Genomic DNA, 19,732 nt, shown 5'->3' on the forward strand with positions numbered 1-19,732 from the left:
AGCATCTATTTACTGTACTTGTGAATCTGTGTGTATATAAGTAAATTTATGATTAGTGATGTACAACTATCTTAAATTTTCCCCTGCACAACCCCCCCCCCCCTTTCCTTCCTTATGTGGGCGTATTTTGTGAATTGTATATACAAATGCTTTGATATTTACTAATCATTGAATGATAACAAGTGTGCAGTGAAAATAAAAACACTGGACATGTTCATTGTTTGGACCAGAATTTTTGATATTGAAAAAATTCTTCATAAATAATTTTGTGTCCGGTCTGGGACCCCTTTGCATCAGAAGTCGACGACCGGCACAATTAAATGTCGGCCTCTTCGATTTGCTACCACACACTCCCCTTACCTTTATCCGACTCTTACACGTTCCTGCTTTCTCTCTTTGTTACGTTTTTTCCGTCTTTGTCTCTTTGTCGTGCGCTGTCTTTTTTATATGTGGTGTTTTACCTCTTTTGTACTTGGGGAATAGCTGATGCAGAAAGGTAGTGCTGGTCCCCATAAATAAGTGCTGGTGGCCCCCACCGACAACCACTGGCTCAAATTAAGCACTGCTTAGCACTAACATCCCAAATGCATGTTATGCATTTGTGCATGTGCCTTTGTGGTACATACATTGTGTGTATGAGTGAGCTACAGTAATGGAAGCCTGTGGGTTCTATTTAGGAACTCTTTGCCAGTTCATATGCACAAGATTGAGTTGAAGTTTTTTTCCCAGATAGTGGAAGTGTACTGCTCACATTCATAAAGGAGGGGCAGAGGAGTCAAATCTCATTTAGCAATTAAGTTAGACCTTTTGCAGAGTGGAGTTGCTGATTAGTCTTTTGTGGCGTTAGGGTGAACTGTGGAACAGCCATCTCTGTTCTTAATGTGTCAGGGATCCCTTTAGATGGGATTTGCCTTTTGTCTCTTCTGTGATCACTGGACAATATGACTGTAGATAGCCAGGTGCAGAAACACTTCTTTGTGCCTCTGTTGTCGGTGCTGAAGGTGGGAGACTACTCTGCTGTGGGGAGCATCTTTCTATTCAAGGCATGTGCCTGAAAAGCAGCCTAAAGAGGACACCTGAAAAGAATGGACCACCCCAAACAGGTTCTGAAATAGGAGAGACTCCCTTTTCCTGTATGCCTTAACTGTATCAAAGTAGGACCCACTGACCCACTTGTCGTTCCAGTTTTAAGTACTATTTTGACAATGAAAGGGAGTCCTCCACAGAGAATTCCTAAGGACTGCTGTGGAACCAGAACTGGTGTCTGCCTGACAACCAGCTTCTCAGAGGTGATGGGAAATCTTCTGTAATATTTAGATTATCGTCTGAATGGAAGAAGCTGTTCCTCTACCAAGAAGCATCTAGAACCTAGCCTGCCTGCTGAGGGAGGCAAGTAGACTGCCAGTCCTGCAGGAGCTGTAACCATCCAGGGAGGGCCAGAGGCATCCTGACCGCCAAAGTAGTGTTAGTCAACCAGAAAAGGAAAATTCAGGAGAATGATCTGCATACTCGGAGGAGCGTGGACACTGTCTCTCCGTATGAATGGTACCAGGCGGGAGCTGCAACAAGGACCTGCACAGTGTCATCGAAGAATCTGTGCCCAAGTGGTCTGTGCCTCAGCAGCAAAGAATTGTGCCCAAGCGTACTGTACACCTGCATCGAAAAACTCTGTTTGAGCTGACTGTGCCACTTCATCAGAGAAACTGTGTAATAGGTGGATTTGGCCGCTTTGACTTCTTACACCTCGTGCCATAATCCCTATACCTCACCCAAGCCATCCACAGGTTGATTGATAGCCAGAGGCCGGCATCCTCACCAAAGCACTGCAAGGACTCCAGGCGGCAGCCTCTTCTGCTACCTGCTGCGGCCTTCGCCTGAACATGGGAATAACCTCTAGCCGTTGTGTCTCATCCTAGCAGAAGGAATGGAAAGAACATGTGCTGTAGGTTCTTGTCTTTCTCCAGAGGAGGACTGAAATATCTCTACTTAGATGTGAGTTGTATACTGGGACTATTTGACATAACTGAGCGTACCAACTATTCAAAGGGTTAATCTGCACCTGAAGCATGATATATGATCTTGAAAACCCGAATCCAGAAGTGTGGCACCAGCCTAATTACACCCTGGGGAGAAGGTGACGAGGTCCTAAGCACCAGTAAATTAATTATATCTGTAGCCAGTTCTGGGAAGTATAAAGTTTTACATGTGTTGTAAAGTACTTTTCTTTAACCAAAGTAAGCACTGGATAGGGTCATCTGGTATTTTGCTGCTGGCTGATAGGTGAGTTCTGAGTTTGTGCATCCCCATACTACCTCTCTGAGAAGGCTGTCATTGCTCGCCATTGTTACCACTGAGAGTCAAGTGCTGAAATGGTTTTACTTGGACTAGTTTTGTAGAGCCATAGTAGGATGCACCCCTAGACATCAAAGACAAACAATCCAAGCCCCTACAGCTGAGGTCTAGCAGCTCCTCCACCAATGCCACCAAATAGGGTCTGACAGGAAGGGTGCTTACTGGCCCTCACTGCTATATCTGTGCCGGCTATTATGACTGGGGGCCTCTCCTCCTCAGAGTGCGAGAGGTATGTGTAGTGTAAGCGTTTAAGTATCTGAGGGGTTGATGACCAGGCTGGAGGTTCCCATGTGGGTATGTAACTCAGGTTTGTGAAGTACCATTAAAACAGTAGTTGCCATTGCTTGCTTTGTTCAGCTGCGTGTCCCTGTGCTGCTGTTTCCTCTTTGCCTACACTGTAGATGCCTTCATAGCCAGTCTGTTTTATTTTTGGGCCAGGTGAACCAACTTTCAATGAAGCAGATGGCTGATGTTTTTATTCACCTCACTACTCAACCTTTTCAGAATAGTCTTCCTGTGGCTTGAAAGATGCAACAGCTTGACAAAGACTATGGTCGAGAGAACGACAATTGCTTTCACCTAAAAGACTGATGTGCTACCTGCCCATGTGCGACATTTGATCACATCTGGCAAAGGGAGCCAGTGTTGAGCAACATCCACTAGTATTGGCTGGAGGATGTGTTTTAACACAGGACCAAATTGTTTCTAAATGAAATTCAACTCAACTTGATTGGTTCCCCACAAAAATTCAAGTGCTTCACAGTTTCTGAGGAACTGGTTGGAGTACTACCAACTCCTACTTTGCTGTACAAGGCAAAACCAGACAACAGGAGTGACGAATAAAAAGCCTACTGCTGCTTGCAACTGAAGAGGAAGCAGCTTTCCTTTTGAGCAGTGGGCCTACTTGAACTTGCCTGAGCAGGTGCTGTGAAATGCTGCTGTGAAGAATTGCTGCCCGAGAGCAATGAGCCTGCCCTATAGGAATGCTATCTCTCACCCCCCCAAGAAGCATATTGTGGAAGTGATTCTTTCTCTTGCCTGTCCTTATGTTTCCACTACAAGAGACCCCTGTTGTTTGTACAGGAGTGGCTGGTGAACTTTTAAAGTGGTGAGGCGAGCGAAGTGCCCCGCCACCTCCAAAAAAACAAAAGCACATTTTCCCTCCCTACAAAAGCCCATACCAAAAGAAAACCTCCCTCAAAAGCCCAAATAAAACAACCCCTCCCTCCAAAATAAAACAAACACAAACTAGATTACTTGAATTACCAGTTTTATATTAATTAACACCATCCGGTGCCGAAGTAGAAGCCGGATAGGGCTCCTCCAAGTTACACCGCGCAGGGGACCGGAGTGGAACCGGAGCCGAAGTGGCCAAGGGGCAGCGCCGGAACTACGCCGGTTCGACCTCCGCCGAGGCAGCCGCCTGCGTGGAGGAACGAGAGGGACCCGGGGAGTGACACAAAACCCTCTGCCAGCCTCGGCCCACAATGTGACGGAGGTGGCCCAGCGACCAATGCGGTAGCACCAGGGACGATTCAACCTCCGACTGCGTGGAGGGGCGAGAGGGGCCCGGAGAGGGACGAGGAGTCCCTGCCCAGCCTTGACCCAGAGCGGGAGGAGGAGGGTCCACCGACCCCTGTGGCACAGCTCGGTCCAGCAGGTGCCGGCACCGTGGCGGCATCAGCTCAGCCGTGGACAAGGCCTCCGCCTGCCCAGAGGGCCGAGCAGGGCTTGGAGATGCAACCCGAGCCCCAGTGACCTCCTGCAACACCACAGGCACTCCCGCCGGAGTTTGCTGCGAGGCAGAGGCGCCTTGGTCCGAATTAGGAGGGACCCCCGAGGGGCCGCACCCCAACAGCACCACATGCTCCAAGCCTGGAGCCGAACCAGTCGGTGCCGGGGCCGAAGCCGCCGGCCGTGCCCCGGAGGGCCCCGTGCAAGGCAAGGGATCCGCTGACGCCCAAGGAAGGGAAGGAGGAGGAGACGCCAGCAAGGACTGCAAAGCCGCATTTGTCTCCATCTGGACTCTGAACGCCCCTTCACCGGGAAACGGTGGATAGGAGCACGACACGCGGGGCCGCATCACCAACAGAGAGCCCACGCCCCCGGCAGGCTGAACACACGGGGGACAAATTGCGAAACTTACCCACCGGGGAGCGACGCTCTCGCGACATTGGAGATGGGCGAGGACGACGACAATGGCTGTTTCTGAAACCATCTCCCGAGGCTGATCGAGGGTATGAAGCCGACCTGGAGAGACGCGCCGAGATAAGTTTCATCCGGTGCTCCCGTCGCGACTTTGGCTTCAACTGTTGGCACGCCTCACAATCAGTGGTGCCGTGATCTTCCCCTAAACACCACATACAAATGAGATGAGGGTCTCTACGGCTCCACGCAGGCGTCGAGCCGCGGATTCGTCTTCGGACGCTCCATCTTCTCCAGAGGTTGGGTGCCTACTGGTGTCATCCTCCCCGGAGACAGGCTGCTGCGTGGTGTCTTTTTCACAAGTGTCATCAAAGGGCGGGTCTCCGCCATTTCCGAGGACGAGGTGTTCGCCGGAGGAGTGGCAGGTCCCCTATTCTTCGGTTCCTTCTGACTTCCAGGTCTGGCCTCTGCCTGCCCCACTTGGCTTCGGGGATGGCTGCCTTAGTTTGCCGCTGTCGCCCACGGAGGAGCTGCTGTCTCCACCGCGGGGCCCTACGGAGGCGGGTGCGGCCTTCGCTCATGCGGTGTCCACAGCTGTGGGCATTCAGCGCATGGGTGACCCAGTTGCTCATTTCCCGGCGGACTATCTCTTGGAGGTTCTCCACCAGGGCTCTGGGGGGAGGGAGCTCTTGCTTCTCTTTGAGGGTTCGCTCCTTCCTTCCCTGACGGGGGCTTGGAGGCGCCCCGCCTCAGGGGATGCGGTGCCTCAACACCTTCTGCGCCGGCACCTTCCAGCGCCGCGTGACCCGGCATGTCTTTCCCTCCACCCCTCTGCCTCAAGTCCACTTTTGCGGACTGTTTTTCCTTCGCCTCCACCATTGTTGACTCCGCTGTCCCGGGAGGCCCCCTGGCTGGACTCTTGGGGACGCAACATGTTCACCTCAACCAGCGCCCTGCTGGCCCTGAACACCTTATATGTGTTGGCTAGGGCCTCCTCTTGTTTGTGGGACTCGGCTGAGTCCTTGGCATCCGCTGCTTCCCAGTAGTTTGTTCAGGTGGACTTGCGGCATCATGCGTTAGTTGGCCGGGAGCTAGAGGTGTTTATTCTCCGCTCTGCTCTGGACATCTCGGAGGTGCTGGGCCGGGCCATGGCTTCCTCAGTCGCCCTCCGTCACCATGCTTGGCTTTGGGATGGTGTGTTCCCTGAAAATGTGCGGGAGCGGCTGATTGATCTTCCATTTGATGGTAGCCTGTTATTCCATGCCCCGGCTGACTCCGCCATCCAACGGTTTCTGGCAGGGCTCCGTCCTCCTTCTCCTCCTCCGCCTTATCCTCCTCCTCCTCCTTCTCCTTCCCCTCCTCAGTGACTGCTGAGTTGAGCTAGTTCTGGATCTTCTTTTGGGCCGGTTGCCCTTGCTGTGGAATGTGTTTTATAGCCATTAGCGTCCTCCTTGCTGGGACTATGGCGTTGTTGACTACTTGACGGCCCCTTAGTTGACTGTGTGTTTTTGCTGGAGTTGTCTACACAGACTTGGCCCTGAGATTAGGCCTTCTGTTTTTCTCATGGGCTGCTTGAAAAGCCTTCGGCAGGTGGTTTTCCCCGTGACTCTTTCGTTTTTCCTCTGCTGCGGAAGATCTTCCAAAGAGGGTTCCCATGTCTTGCGACTTAACTTACCCTATGTGGGGTAGTGGTAGCTGTTTTATAGCTTACGCTCTGCTAGGGGTTTCTGGTCGCCTTCGGGTGCCTATTCTCCATGGTGTTTGTGTATGTTGCTATTGCTTCTTGAGGTCGTGTGCGCGGACCCCTCGTAGTGATATGTCCGGGCATTTCCTCACCTCTCTGCTCCTGTCCTGAGGGCTGAGATGATTCTGTGTTTCTCTCTTATCAGGCGTCGCCTGCCCGGTCATCCTTTGGCCCCGGCTGTTCTTCTTGCTTCTGGCGGCTTATAACTGTCGGCGCCGCTGTGGGTGGCCTGTTGTCTTCAATCTTAGGGTGGGCTCGCCTTCCTTTCTCTCGTTTCCTGGGGCCCTTTAGGCTTCCTTCTTCTTCCTCCTCCTGTCCTGGCATTTGGATTGAAGCTCTGTTGCCTTGTAGGTGATTGGGGTGCTTCAGCCTCTCTGGCCTTGCCCTTGGTTCCTCTGTCGCGAGTGTACGGGCCTCTTCCACTTCTTTCTTCTTCCTACATACTTCTTGGGGTCAGTGGTGTTCTGCTTGTGGGGGTTCCCCTTGCCTGGGAGGGACGAAGTTACTTACCTGGTCCGCAGGCCTGGTCCCCTGTGGACCCTCTGTCGTGTCCAGGCTGGTGGGGTCCTTTCGCAGACCCTCCTTCCCTGTGGGTATTGCTAGGGTATCTATTCTACGTGAAGGAATCTGCGGCCTGTAGTCTCTATCAGATGTACGAGTTACTTACCTTCGGTAATGATGTATCTGGTAGAGACGATTCTAGACGCAGATTCCTTCACAGCCTCCCCTTCCTCCCCGTTCTGCAAGGACCCTTGGGTTGATCATCGGCACTCGCCTCCCGGTGGTGGGCTGTGGCTCCTGTGAGTGCATTCTTTCGCTCTTGACTGGCTTCTCCGTCTTGTTGCTGTTCCTTTCTCCTCTTGGTTCATTGGAGGATGTGTTTACGGTACCCCTGTGCCCCTCTGCTCTGCCTGCTCCAGGTTTGGGGGGTTTGCCTTCAATCTCTGTCCTCCCTTCCTCTTGCTGTCAGGGGTCCTGGCCCCTCTGCTAACCTCTGAGTTGGAGTCATCTGGCCATGCCTTGCCTGTGTTCCTTTGGGTGGGGGTGGTTGCCCTCTGTGCTGGGTTTGCTTGAAGGTTTGTTTTTTCTGACTGTCTTGGGACTGGCTTCCCTTCCTTGTTTCTGGATGGGGGTTATAGGCCTGCTACATGTGTCATTACAATTTACGTATGTTCCCTGTCTCCGGGGGAAGGGAGGGTAGACTGTCTACATACTGGCAGGGTGACTGCTCAGGGCTCTGCTCTGTTCTTTCTTCTGCCCCTGCTTTTGGGTACTGCAGTGTTGGCACTGCTCCTTATGGTGTTCTTCGTCACCAATGTCAGTCACATTTTGATTTTTTTTTCATAAAATGTGATTGCCAGGATGAGAACAGAATTTGTTTTCCCACTATCGTGAGAATTGCGCTTGGAAAAAAAAATCAACAGCAATTGGGGGCTAACGCCACATTTGACTGACACCCATGGTAGTCTTCAGGGATACCCAGCCACATGGAAAATACAAAGCACTTCAGAGAAAAAACCACTGGAACAGGCAAGCGAGTCAGAGTTGACTTTTGAATAGCCATTTTAGGTGCTGGATTCGATGGTCATTTGTGCCTGACACAAGAGTTTCAGGCAGTTTTAAAAAAAAACAAAAGCTCAAGCAAAGTCAAACCAAATAGTGAGTATCTGGCTTTGCTTGGATGGCAGGAGGGAGAGTGTGGCTGTGTCCAGTGCCCTACCCCTGCTGTGTAGACCCCATTCGGTTGTGCAAAGCAAGGGTGGACCCTGCGGCAGGTTGGGCATGGAGTCTAGTGCATAACCTCAGCTGCGCATGGCTGAAGGCCGTGCACATGCAGGGGTTGGAAATTGGGTAAATCATTACAAAAAACACTCAAAGACACTGAAAAAACCCACAGTTCAAAACTTAGTTATGGTTCTGGTTCAGATTGGTAAAACAAGTGAAATTCACCAGCTATTGTTACAAACAACCACAAAACACACCATTATTCAGTGTCCCCCATGCACAAAGCACTGATGTGCTAACTGCACAGATACACTAAAGCAATTAACAGGAGAATAAAATGTGAGTTATGGCGTATGTTGTGTGTGTTTATAACTAAAACTAATCATTTCAGTGTTTTCTTGCGTTTGAGAAAGAACTATGGGGCCACATGGATCAAGTTATTTTGCGTTCCCAAATAGGCAGATTCGCAGAATCGGCACGTTTGCGAATGCAGAAAGGCTTTTCCAATGTACCAACCTTGATTTTGCATTCTTTAACCTGCAAACGAATCGCAAAATGGGTTTGCGATTCGGTATTTGGAAGGGGCATGTTTAGGGCGTCCCTTCCAAATAAAAAATCACAGTGGTATGTATAATGTTTTGCAATCAAATACTGGTCGCAAAACATTTGCAGTTTGCCACCTACTTCAAGTAGGTGGTAACCCATTCGCAAATGTGAAGGGGTCCCTAAGAAGTCCCTTCCCCTTTGAGAATGGTAGTACAAACATTTTTTCAGAGCATGCAGTGGTTCCAATGACCACTGCCTGCTCTGAAAAAATTAAAAGAAAACTTTTAATTTTTCTTTTTTCTTTTTTAAACGCAACCCGTTTTCCTTAAAGGAAAATGGGCTGCGTTTAAAAAAAATATATTGCTTTATTTAAAAGCAAACACAGACATGATGGTCTGATGACCCCAGCAGGCTATCTTCCCCATGATTTTAGCGGTTCCCAATGGGTTGCAAATAGCGACCTACCTCATTAATATTCATGAGGTAGGTCAATTTGCGACCCACTAGGAATCACTAAATGAAACTCATGGAGTTTCATACATTCAAATTGTAATAGAGAATCACAATTAGGTAATCACTGTTTGAAAAAATTATACATGTGGCACTGTAACTCTTGTGTTGTTTCTATGACTATATATCTGACTGGAGGATGTAATTTGGAGTGCTATCCTGTAAATCTAGATCACCAGTAAATTGACTTTGCTCACCATGGACGAAAGACTAACAAGCATTTGCAATGCAATAGGTCTCACATTTATGAGAGTTTGAGCTATTGTCATTGTAAATGACAATAGCTTAAATTCTCGCAAATACGAGACAGATTTTACACCCATGACCGAGCTTGAAGTCTTTAATATCATTGTGAAATTAAAGCCGAACTCCCATACCAAAACTTGTACACAACCTTAAACACGTTATTGCCCCATGTTGGACTAAAATTATCAATGCCTCCTTCGGCTCTGGCTGCATCCCTGGCTCCCTGCAACTTGGGCAAATCACTCCCATTCTTAAAAACCACAAGGCAGACCTGAACGATTCTAACAACCTCCGTCCTTTCTCTAACCTCCCACTCCTAGCTAAAACCATGGAGAAATGTGTCCTCCAACAACTCAACAGACACATTGACAATTACAACCTACTGGACTCCTTCCAATCTGGTTTCAGGAAAGGCTGCAGCACAGAAACCACCTTGATTAACATTGCTGACGACATACACTGTTTCTTATAGAAGGGGGAAATGCTTGCCTTCTTATTCTGCTAGACCTCTCAGCTGCTTTCGATACAGTCAACCATGCCTCCTTACTGGAATCTCTTAAGACTTGTTCTGGCCTAAATGGTACAGTCCTAAACTGGTTCACTTCCTACTTTCAACGCCGAACACAACAAATTAAAATCAATTCCTGCCTCTCCAATCCCACTCCTGTTTCTCTGGGTGTCCCCCAGGGCTCAATCCTTTCCTCCTCTCTCTTTAACGTCTTCATGGAAACATTTTACTATCATTTTGAAACAAGCTGAGATCAATATTCACCTTTACACCGATGACACGCAAATCTACTATATAATCCAACCACACAGCGACATCCTCCATCTCAACGCCTCACTGAGCAAGATTCAATCCTGGATCTACTCCAACTATATTAAAATGAACCCCAACATAACAGAAATCATTCTTTTCTTCCCCAAAAGTAACCACCTCCCTATTCAAGGCTGCATCACTGACCTCAAAGCCCTAAACTGTCCGCTCACTCTATCCAACACAGCTAAATCCTTAGGTTTCACCCTGGACAAAAATGTGTCACTGAAGGACCATATCAATAACTCAGCTAAAGGAGCACTTTTCACACTCAAAAAATCAATCCCCTACGAAGATTTCAAATGGGTCATTCAATCGCTTGTACTCTCTAAACTCGATTACGGTAACACCATACTCACCGAACCCCTAAAACTCACCTCGCTCCCCCAGATCCGTGCTCAACATGGCTGCCCGTCTTATTACAGATTACAGACTACAAACGGTATAATCACATCACGCCTGCCCTCAAGTCCCTTAACTGGCTTCCCATCGAAGGAAGATGCATCTACAAGACCGCATGCATCACCCACAAAGCTCTTCACTCTCAATCCCTGGACTACCTAAACAATAAACTCACTCGAGCATGAAGTACCAGGCTGTTGAGAATCTCTAATGTTCTTCTTCCTGTTGCACCCAGCCTCGCTCCTTCTCTGGAAATACGCCTAGCATCTGGAACACCCTACCGAGAGACCTTCTTTGTATCCCCTCTTACCCTGGCATCAAAAGAGACCTGAAACGCCATCTCCTTAATAAATCCTAGTTCCTATGAATCTTTCTGAACCTGATCTCTTTTGGCTCCTGTGTTTCCTTCTTATTTTTCCGCTAGCCTTGATCTTCATTGTCCCTCAGTTATTTTCTGTTTTAACCACATTTAAGTACATTTCAGTACAGTGTTCTGCTATTGCTGGCTCCAGCCGAGCCTGCGCTTTTTATCCCCTAACTTGAATTGTTTGGACTCCATTTCTGTAACTACACATGTGTCTTTGTATATCTAATTGTGTATCCTTCTGTCTCACTCCCCTTATTTTTTAACGGTATGTTACCTTTAATCCTTAGATTTTTGTCTTGATCCGGATTCGTTATTGGATTTCTCACAACCCTTATTGTATTTTGTTTGTATCCATTGCTCCTTTGATATGTACCTTGCTCTTGCTTCTGTGAAGTGCTCTGATACATCTGGGGCTAACCAGCACTTTATAAAACCTTAAAATAAAGAAATAAACATTTCATTGCAATTTTATTTTGTTTGCAAGTGCCACATGCCGTGCCTTCACGTTAAGAGAGGCCTCGCCCCTTTCTTTAGAAGAGCTGTGGCTAAAGAAAGGTCCGTGGCCCCTATTAAAGTGAAAGCGCGGTAAAGTGCGCTTTTACCCAAAAAAGCATTTGTTTTAGCGCCCCATTACGTGGTTTCATTTTAATAGTGGCCACCGACCTTTCTTTAGACACGGCTCCTCTAAAGGAGCAGGCCTGGCCTCTGTAAATGTGAAAGCTAGCATGGGCGGTTGAAAACAACAACCAAAAGGTGAATTAATAGTAAAAAAAACATGTGGCTGCATTTGGCACTGCAAATAAACCAAAGGCGGGGCTGCCACTGTGGCATGCTGTGCTATAAAAAAATAAAATACATTACTAATAATATAAAAGCGTGCAGTGATGTTGTGGGTGGTATAGGGGTTAGATCATTACAGAAAATAGTGCTCACCGACTACACTGCGCAGACTGTGTAACAACACAAGTAAAGGATCCAGTCGTTATGGAAGGTTACAAATGCAGACAAGGCCGTACCAAGGAGGGACTACTTGGCCTATTCACAAACGAAAAGCAACCATTTCACAAGGACAGTAACAGGAGCCAATTGAATAGATGGGCAGGAAATGGGCAGAGCTTCTTTGCCATACCTCAGTACAGCATGCCTCGCAGAGCAGCACATGCGCTGCCCAGTCTCGACCTAAAAATTAGGTACTTGGGTTCATGGAGACGCAGGAACATCTAGTTTTGGCAGTTCCAGGGACAGCAGCCAGTACTTGTTCCACGTTTGCCAACTTGCTTCTGAATTTCATAGACCCCAAAAAGCTGGCCTAACATCCATCTCCCGCCACCCCGCAGATCAGCAACATGGCAGAATGTAGGAACTTTCTCTCGCCATGTGTAGGTTGCTGTTCTATCTCAGTTATTTTCTGTCATCGCAGTTGTTTCGCACTGTGTGCACCTGGTTTCTGTCAGTGGATAAAATCATATTATTCTTACTTTGCAGCGCATTCAAACTGGCATCTTGAAAGCATTCAATAATCCGACTACCAAAACTGCAGATGAAGAAACCAAGAGGAAGGTCAAAGGTGAGTTAGCTTGCATTAAAAAGCAACTGGTTTGAAGCATTCAACAGTCACTGGTCAGTCAACTTTCTATGTCGGCAGGCTTTCATACTTAACAGTGATGCTGAGGTGATAGAATGCATATGTTTATTTATTGATCATTTGTCGGATCACTAGTAATCAGCTACAAGCAAGTAAACAGTGCTTCCGAATACACGTGAATGTAGATTGCACTTTTTATGGATTTTAGATATGTCTGATGACTTTTCTTAATAGTTCAAATACTTTTAAAAACTAGTTGTATTTGTACTTGCATTTGTATAGGTTGATGGTTTTAAAACAAACCGAATAAAGACCTGTTGTAGATTGCAGTTCGATTTGAAAACAGGACATGAAATAAGTGCCCTCTAGATGTCTTTAGTGATTAATGTATGCTTCTTCTAGTTTTCCTTTATCCAAATAGTTACCTTAGTGATCTGCACTGCACTGTAAACGTTTTGGATAATTTGGACAGTCTGCTAACCCACTTCATGACAGAGTAACGCATTTTCTCTTATCATATCTATCATTGTCTCTATCAATGGGCATTGTGCTTTAAAGGCTTGGAAGTTCATGTCGCCAGGTAGACAGAACATACAACATGGATCTGATACAATGCAGTGATACAGTGATCTGATCAAATACACTCATTTAGTTGCGTAACAAAATCCCTTGTAGGCATAGCGGGCTCCATCTAATAGGACTGGTACTGTAGAGTTGTATTAGTTGTTTTATACCCTCAAATCAAGTAAACAGATTATTGCAGGGCCTACAGTTGCTCTGTGGATACATCCTCTTAGTCAATCTCATTTCGAGATTGACTGACTTCCTTTGTCATGGCCATCAGACATGTCTGCAGACCTGTGCACATCAGCAACTCTCTGCCTGTATCCGGCATCAGCTTTCAATGTCCCTTTGCTTTCTAGCACTCGTCACGTATCCCTGCACTGTTTAACGTTCCAGTGCTTTTCTCTCAACAACCCTCAGGATGCCTTGGAGTTTCTAGTATTTTTTGCTGCTCTTCCCTTGCCACCTCGAAAACTTTTCCCCATGGTAAGTGTTGTGCCCGTGCACAGGTAGACACAAAAAGCCTGATAGAGTTTCATTGACTTCTTTATTAGAAATGCATAGTGTGGTGATCTCATGTTGACTACGTTCCAGTGATGCAATGCTGGAATGTAGAATGTCTTATGTAGATAGTTGGTTGAGAGGTTCCTTGTAAGTCAGTTACTTGGGGACTGCGGACGCTGTGGCTAATAAATACAACACATGAAGTACTTCAGTCTGCTGACCTTTATTACATAATACTTCACTACAATTTGGCGACGAGGATGGGATTACACATAGGTCCTTGTTCAAGTTGCCAGACATCTCTACAGCCCAGTTTCCAGCTCTAACACCAGCACCACCAGGAGCAGCCTTCCTGCTGCACAACCCATCTCCAACTGTCACCACTCATCCACAAAGGCACCCAGGCATTCCATTCTTCACAGTCACACCAACATTCCAATACCATCTCTCACTCTGGCTGAGCAGCTAGGAGAAAGCGAGGCTGGATTACATTCAATGGTACTTAAGAGGATATAACATGAAGGCCTCAGGCAGGGGTCAAAGCACCACTGTTCGCTCAGCCCATTTAAATTTCCATTTTGGGAAGATAAAGGTATAAGGATTTAAGCTACCTTCTTGTTATGCCTATCTTTGAGTTTAATGGTTCCAGAGTGTTAAGTCTTGAGAATCTTGGCGAATTCCAGTGTCATTAATCTGCCATCTTGGCCACCTGTCTTTCTTTGTCTTGTCTTTTTTTGGTATCTGCTATCTTTCTTGTTGCTCAAACTGTGACGTTGGTGAGGAGAGATGCCATAATATGAATGTTGTTTTCCCCCTAATCATTTGATACCAAATTTAAGAACAGTAGACCATCAGGCTTCACTTCTGCCGCTTCGAAGGCTATAATTCTGTGCTTCTGTTTGCCAAATGTGTTGTCATTTAAAAGTGCTGGTGCTCCATCACTGCAGAACGAGTCGTCCCTTGACCATGGAGATACTTCAAAATGTTGACTCGCATTCAATGTTTCTTTGTTCATCAAAGGCCATAGCTTATGTCATCACCCTGCAGACACGTAGTCTACTTAAGTGTAATAAGCTGTTAAATGCCATCCTTTTAATTATTTTAGGCTTATATGGAGTTGGTTGTCATTTCTGTGTGTTGGTAGATGCCAGCAGCGTCTAACTGTTATTTTGATAGAACTGGCAATAGCGTTTGACGCAAGTGGCCCTCTGATTGGCTGTCGTCAAGATCTTGGCCACAAGGACAATCTTCGGAAGTGGTAGCTGATTTGCCTGAAAAATGTCCCTCTTTATCCTCCATTTAACCCTTTTCTCGGGTTCACATGACTAGTTTCCTTCAGTAATGCTTTATGTTTTTCCACTAGCTCTCAATTTCCACTAGTTTTCTCCAAATTGATTGATTCCTGAGGTTTCTCATTTTTATGTATTCTGAGGGTGCCTAGGTTCGGCTATGTTCAAAGACGGACGAAAGAAGCATTTGTTCATCTGTTAGTGAACACATGCTTCTTTCGTCCCTCAAGATTCTGGCTAGAGTCAATCACTGAACAGATTTACCAAAAGTATTTTTTAACCTTTTAAATAGATTTTTTTTCTATGTGAATTATTTAATCTCTGTCAGTTGTAAAACCTCAACCCCTGTACCTTTTCTAAAGATTGTGGACTTTCTGTCTGATCCAGGACGGTTGTTGGCTACCAAGTAAGAGAGGTCATCAAATCAAATGTTTTTCAGCAGAGGCAATAATCTAAATATAACAGAAGACCAGAGACGCTTCTACCTGAAACCAAATACATATGCGAGGCTGTGCTGCCCATGCATGCCACATTTAGAATAGCAGCCAAGTGGCCACGTTTCATGTGTGGCACCAGCAGTCTGAACAGAATTTTTAGTGAAGCGGATACTGCATTCTGCAGCTTTTAATTTCCCTTTTAACATTCCTAACACAGCCTCGGTAATCCAGGGATGCAAAGTGTTTCTTGGCTGTAAAAAAACAGGACTTGCAGAAATTGTATATAATGCATGGCACTTGGTTCTTTGTGGCTCCAGATAGACAAATGGGTAGACAAATGCAGCGTTGTCTAGGTATCTCTACTGAAAGGAATTTATCAGAGTTTTTATTATTATTTAATTTATATCACGCACAAATCACCCTGGGAGAGTTTTGAAGCAAATAGACTGATGCTGCACATGAACCAAATCAAAGCAGGCCAGATCATCGAAAGAAGGAAAAGCTTGACCAAGCTGAGCACTAGAAAAGGGAATTAAAACCGAAGACATGTGACAAATATTATGGTCAATCTGAAGTAAAGAGATGTTTGAAATTGAATATAAAACCCCAAACTAAAAGACACAGAAAATGTACATATTTTATCAGTGGCAACAGTGATGTCTGCAGTATGCGGATGTCTAAAGAAGCTGGATAAGATATGGGCTCGGTAGATTGCATATTCTGGGCTGCTGGTATGTGAGATATGCAAGATAAACCATGAGTCAAAAGTGATCAATCTCTCTGTGTACCTCTCCGCAGTTTACAAGTGTCCCTGATGTAAATGGAAATGCCATTCTAATGGCGACATCTTGTGACTGGGTGTGGAGTGTGCAGTTTATCCGCCCAGCTCCCAGCGGACACTGGCCGTATAGCATGACTTTGGGCAATCTTGCTTATCAGTAATTCCCAATCACAATTTAAATTAAAATACATATTTTGGGACCCACATCTTAATGCTTACTTCCCTCCCTTGACCAATCGGCCTGCAGCATTGCTAGATCAAGCATACGCGGACATATTTTGTTTTTGGAACATTCTGTGCCGATTCATTATATAAAGCCAACGTTATATGCAATCCAAAATGTATTTTTGTGACCACACACAATATCAGTATGGAGAAGTAGCAACTGGTACTATGGACAGGTCTTGTCCTTGGATGCAGCACATATCCCCCACATGCATCAACGTTTTTTGCATTCGCAAACGGTGCGATTCGGAAAAATCGGCCGTTTGCGAATGCAAAATCCGTTTTTGGGATGCATCAAACTTTTGTGCATAATTCGCTATTTTTAGCATTTCTAAAAATTGCGAATGCATTTAAGGAATCGCATTTGTGCGATTCCTTAAATGCAATGCATAATTTTTTTAAAAATAGCGAATTTGAAAATTGGAAGTGCAAATTAACACGAGGTTGACCCTCGTGTTAATTTGCGAAAATTGTTAAAAAAGCAAAAAAAAGCATTTTTAAAACTTGCATGTTACAGACACACATGTCCTTAGGACATGTGTGTGTGAAACATCCACTTAAAAATACATTTCAGGGGTGCAGGGGGGGGGTCCTTTGGACCCCCCCCTGCACCCATGGAATGCATCAACATTATGCGAATCCTAATTTGCAAATTCGCAATCCCCATTGAAAGGCCCATAGGAATCAATGGGAAATGCGAATTAGCAAATTAGAATTCGCATAATATTAGCGAATCGGTAAAAAATGCGAATTTTACCGAATCGCTAATATTATTAGAAAAAATTCATGCATCCCGTTTTGCGAATTCCAAATTGCGATTAGCTATTTTTCGCAATTTGGAATTCGCAAACGGCCGGGATGATGCATGTGGCCGTAGTGGTGTCAGTGCAGAATTTAGGTTCGGTTACAGGGTAGCGATACATTACATTTCACTATAATGTGGCCTTTGAAAAAGTGTACAGATTATCTATAGATTTTAAACCCAGTGGGTACATTGGCAATTTTATCTGAGGAAATAGAATATTTTCAACCTCTCTGAGGATTGCCCTAGCTCTCATTCGCGAAGATGGCACCCACCATGGCTAGGGAGTGTTCTCCTTGATGACGTCCGGAATTTCATTGCAGCAGTCCTCGAAAATCAAGCCACAGTGGAAAACGTCACACAGAGCAAAAGGTAGAGGGGCAGATTCTGAGAATCTGCCTCTTTGCGAGCGGATTTTTTGTTTGATGAATCTGGGCCATAATTCCTTTCCTTCACTCTTTCATGAATGATGATCTTAATTCGCACATGATTCTGAAAACCTGGTTAGTTGCTGCTCGATTACAAATTCTGCATTTTAGGAGCCCTCAGCCTCGATCCTTCCTAGAAACATTAACAGCCTGATTCATGAAGCTAAATTGCACTCGCAAAGGGCAAGATTCTCAGAATCTTGCCTTTTGCGAGTGCAATGTTGGCATTTGGGATTCACAATCCCAAATGCAAAAATCGCTAATGAAGAATTAGCTAATATGCGAGAATTAGCATTTAAGGAATCTCTATTAGAGATTCCTTAAATGCTATTCATGACACTTTCAAAAATTGCGATTTTGCAAATTTGGGCCGCTATTTACCGAGAGGTCAGACCTCTCGGTAAATAGCAAAAACTTAGAAAAATGCTTTTAAAAGCATTTTTCTAAGTTGCATGTTGCACACACACATGTCCTTTGGACATGTGTGTGCGCAACACCTGTTCAAATGTGCATTTTAGGGGTGCTACAGGCACCCTTAAAATCGCTATCTTATTTGCGAGTAGTAAATTGCTACTCGGAAATAAGGGATACTCCCCATTCATTCCTATGGGCCTTTTGGCCCATAGGAATGAATGGGGAGTTATTCCTTTTAGTAGCAATTTTCTACTCGCAAATAGAGAACATGTAGGAACCGCTATTTATTTCGCAATTCCTACATGAATACCGTTTTGCGTGTCCTCAATAGCGAGTCGCTATGATTCGCTATTAGGGCCACGCAAAACGGCCCGTACATGAATCAGGCTGTAACTACCTAAGGGTGCACGTCCTTCAGAAAGTAACAGAACCTTGCAGTATTATGGGATGGATTACGGAACGTCAACAAATGGGGCATGCACACTCAATTTCTTCTGAGTGCTTTTCCAAATTTGGTTAAAATAATTTCAGTAATTTTTTCTGTATTTGTAAAAACAAAATGTATACTGCTCTGGTTAGGCAAGTGGCAAACGGCTGACGACAGAATTATTTAAAATATATGTGGTTAAAGGATTCGAAGCTGGAAGGGTGTACTTGTTTTAACTAACAGTCAAACAAAAAAACGAAAAGGTGGATAGAACTCAACTCAAATCTTTCGAAGTTTTTTGAAAGCTCATGAACACATTAAAAATTGTTGGATTTTAAAAACACTTTTACTTGAAGTTGTTTTATCCTAATGGCCTAAGGAATGTAAACTTGCTAAAGAGCGACTTACTAATGTATGTAAAGTGTTAGATGTTTTCATATGTATATTTAGTCTAACAATGTCAGTTAGATCGAAACCCCATAGGCGAGTGCATTTGTGTGTTGTACTGGTGCCATCTAGTGTCCGAATAGAAAAAAAGAAATCCGCAGCAACCTGACCCGAGATCCTGGTCTTAAAGAGGAGAAAGGAACAGGGAGAGCTGTCTCAATTGTTCTCAGGGACCTCGTCTGCATACATTAATTTACGACAGATAAGTGGAATGCTTTTTTTAATGCTCCTCATTGATATCGTTATTTTTAATTTAGATAGATTGCATTTAATGTTAAGTAGGTGTAGCTTCCTGTGTTTGCAATTAGGCATGCCTACATGGATGCTAGTAAGGCATCTCTCCTGGGCAAAGGTTCTCAGCATATATTACAATTTTTATGTGAGTATTTGAAGCCCTTTCCATTAGTTCTAGAACCAGCAAATATCAGTTAAATGTTTGGGATTAAATATCTATTGAATTTAGATAGCTTACATTTCAGGAAATAACACACTTTTTTAAAGCAGGGCTTGCCTGGGTACCCAAAACAGCTTTTTTTTTTTTAAAACCAACTCTAAATTCCACCGAGGAGACACGCTGCAGGCGAGCTCAGCATTTTCCAAGAAAGAAACAGGGAGGAAGGGTCTCTTCCCAAGAAAAGTTTGGGGGTAAAGCAAAAAGCTGCATTTTCAGTGCAGTTTTTCAAATATATTTGTTAAGAAGCATTATATGTTAAAGACAATTGTAATGGGCAACTAATGAAATATGAAGTCTGGTTGCCTACTTTTCATGAGCCCACCACTATAATTTAGTGATCAAGGATAATTAATTATAGCATTATAGACGCCACCCGCACATTTGCACACATACTATGGTATTTTTAATGGGATCCCCCATCTAGCACTGGGAGGCAACCTTGGGGAGCTGAGTGCTCATGTATGGTGAAACAAAATGTCTACCAACGTAGTAGTGAAATGTTGGCAAACCTAAAAGTGTTA

General features: G+C 45.2%; 1 protein-coding gene across 4 annotated transcripts in view; it reads left to right on the forward strand.

Annotated features, from left to right (window-relative positions):
• Positions 1-19,732, forward strand: part of USP45 (ubiquitin specific peptidase 45) — a 1,947,146-nt gene that overhangs the window by 1,341,336 nt on the left and 586,078 nt on the right. For all 4 annotated transcript variants that reach the window (XM_078648210.1, XM_078648209.1, XM_078648212.1 and 1 more), the window contains one exon: positions 12,340-12,421. In XM_078648210.1, coding sequence (XP_078504336.1) covers positions 12,340-12,421 — 82 coding nt within the window. The remainder of the gene's footprint in view (positions 1-12,339; positions 12,422-19,732) is intronic.

Source organism: Lissotriton helveticus, chromosome 6, assembly GCF_964261635.1.
Source record: "Lissotriton helveticus chromosome 6, aLisHel1.1, whole genome shotgun sequence".
NCBI classification, from domain to species: Eukaryota; Metazoa; Chordata; class Amphibia; order Caudata; family Salamandridae; genus Lissotriton; species Lissotriton helveticus.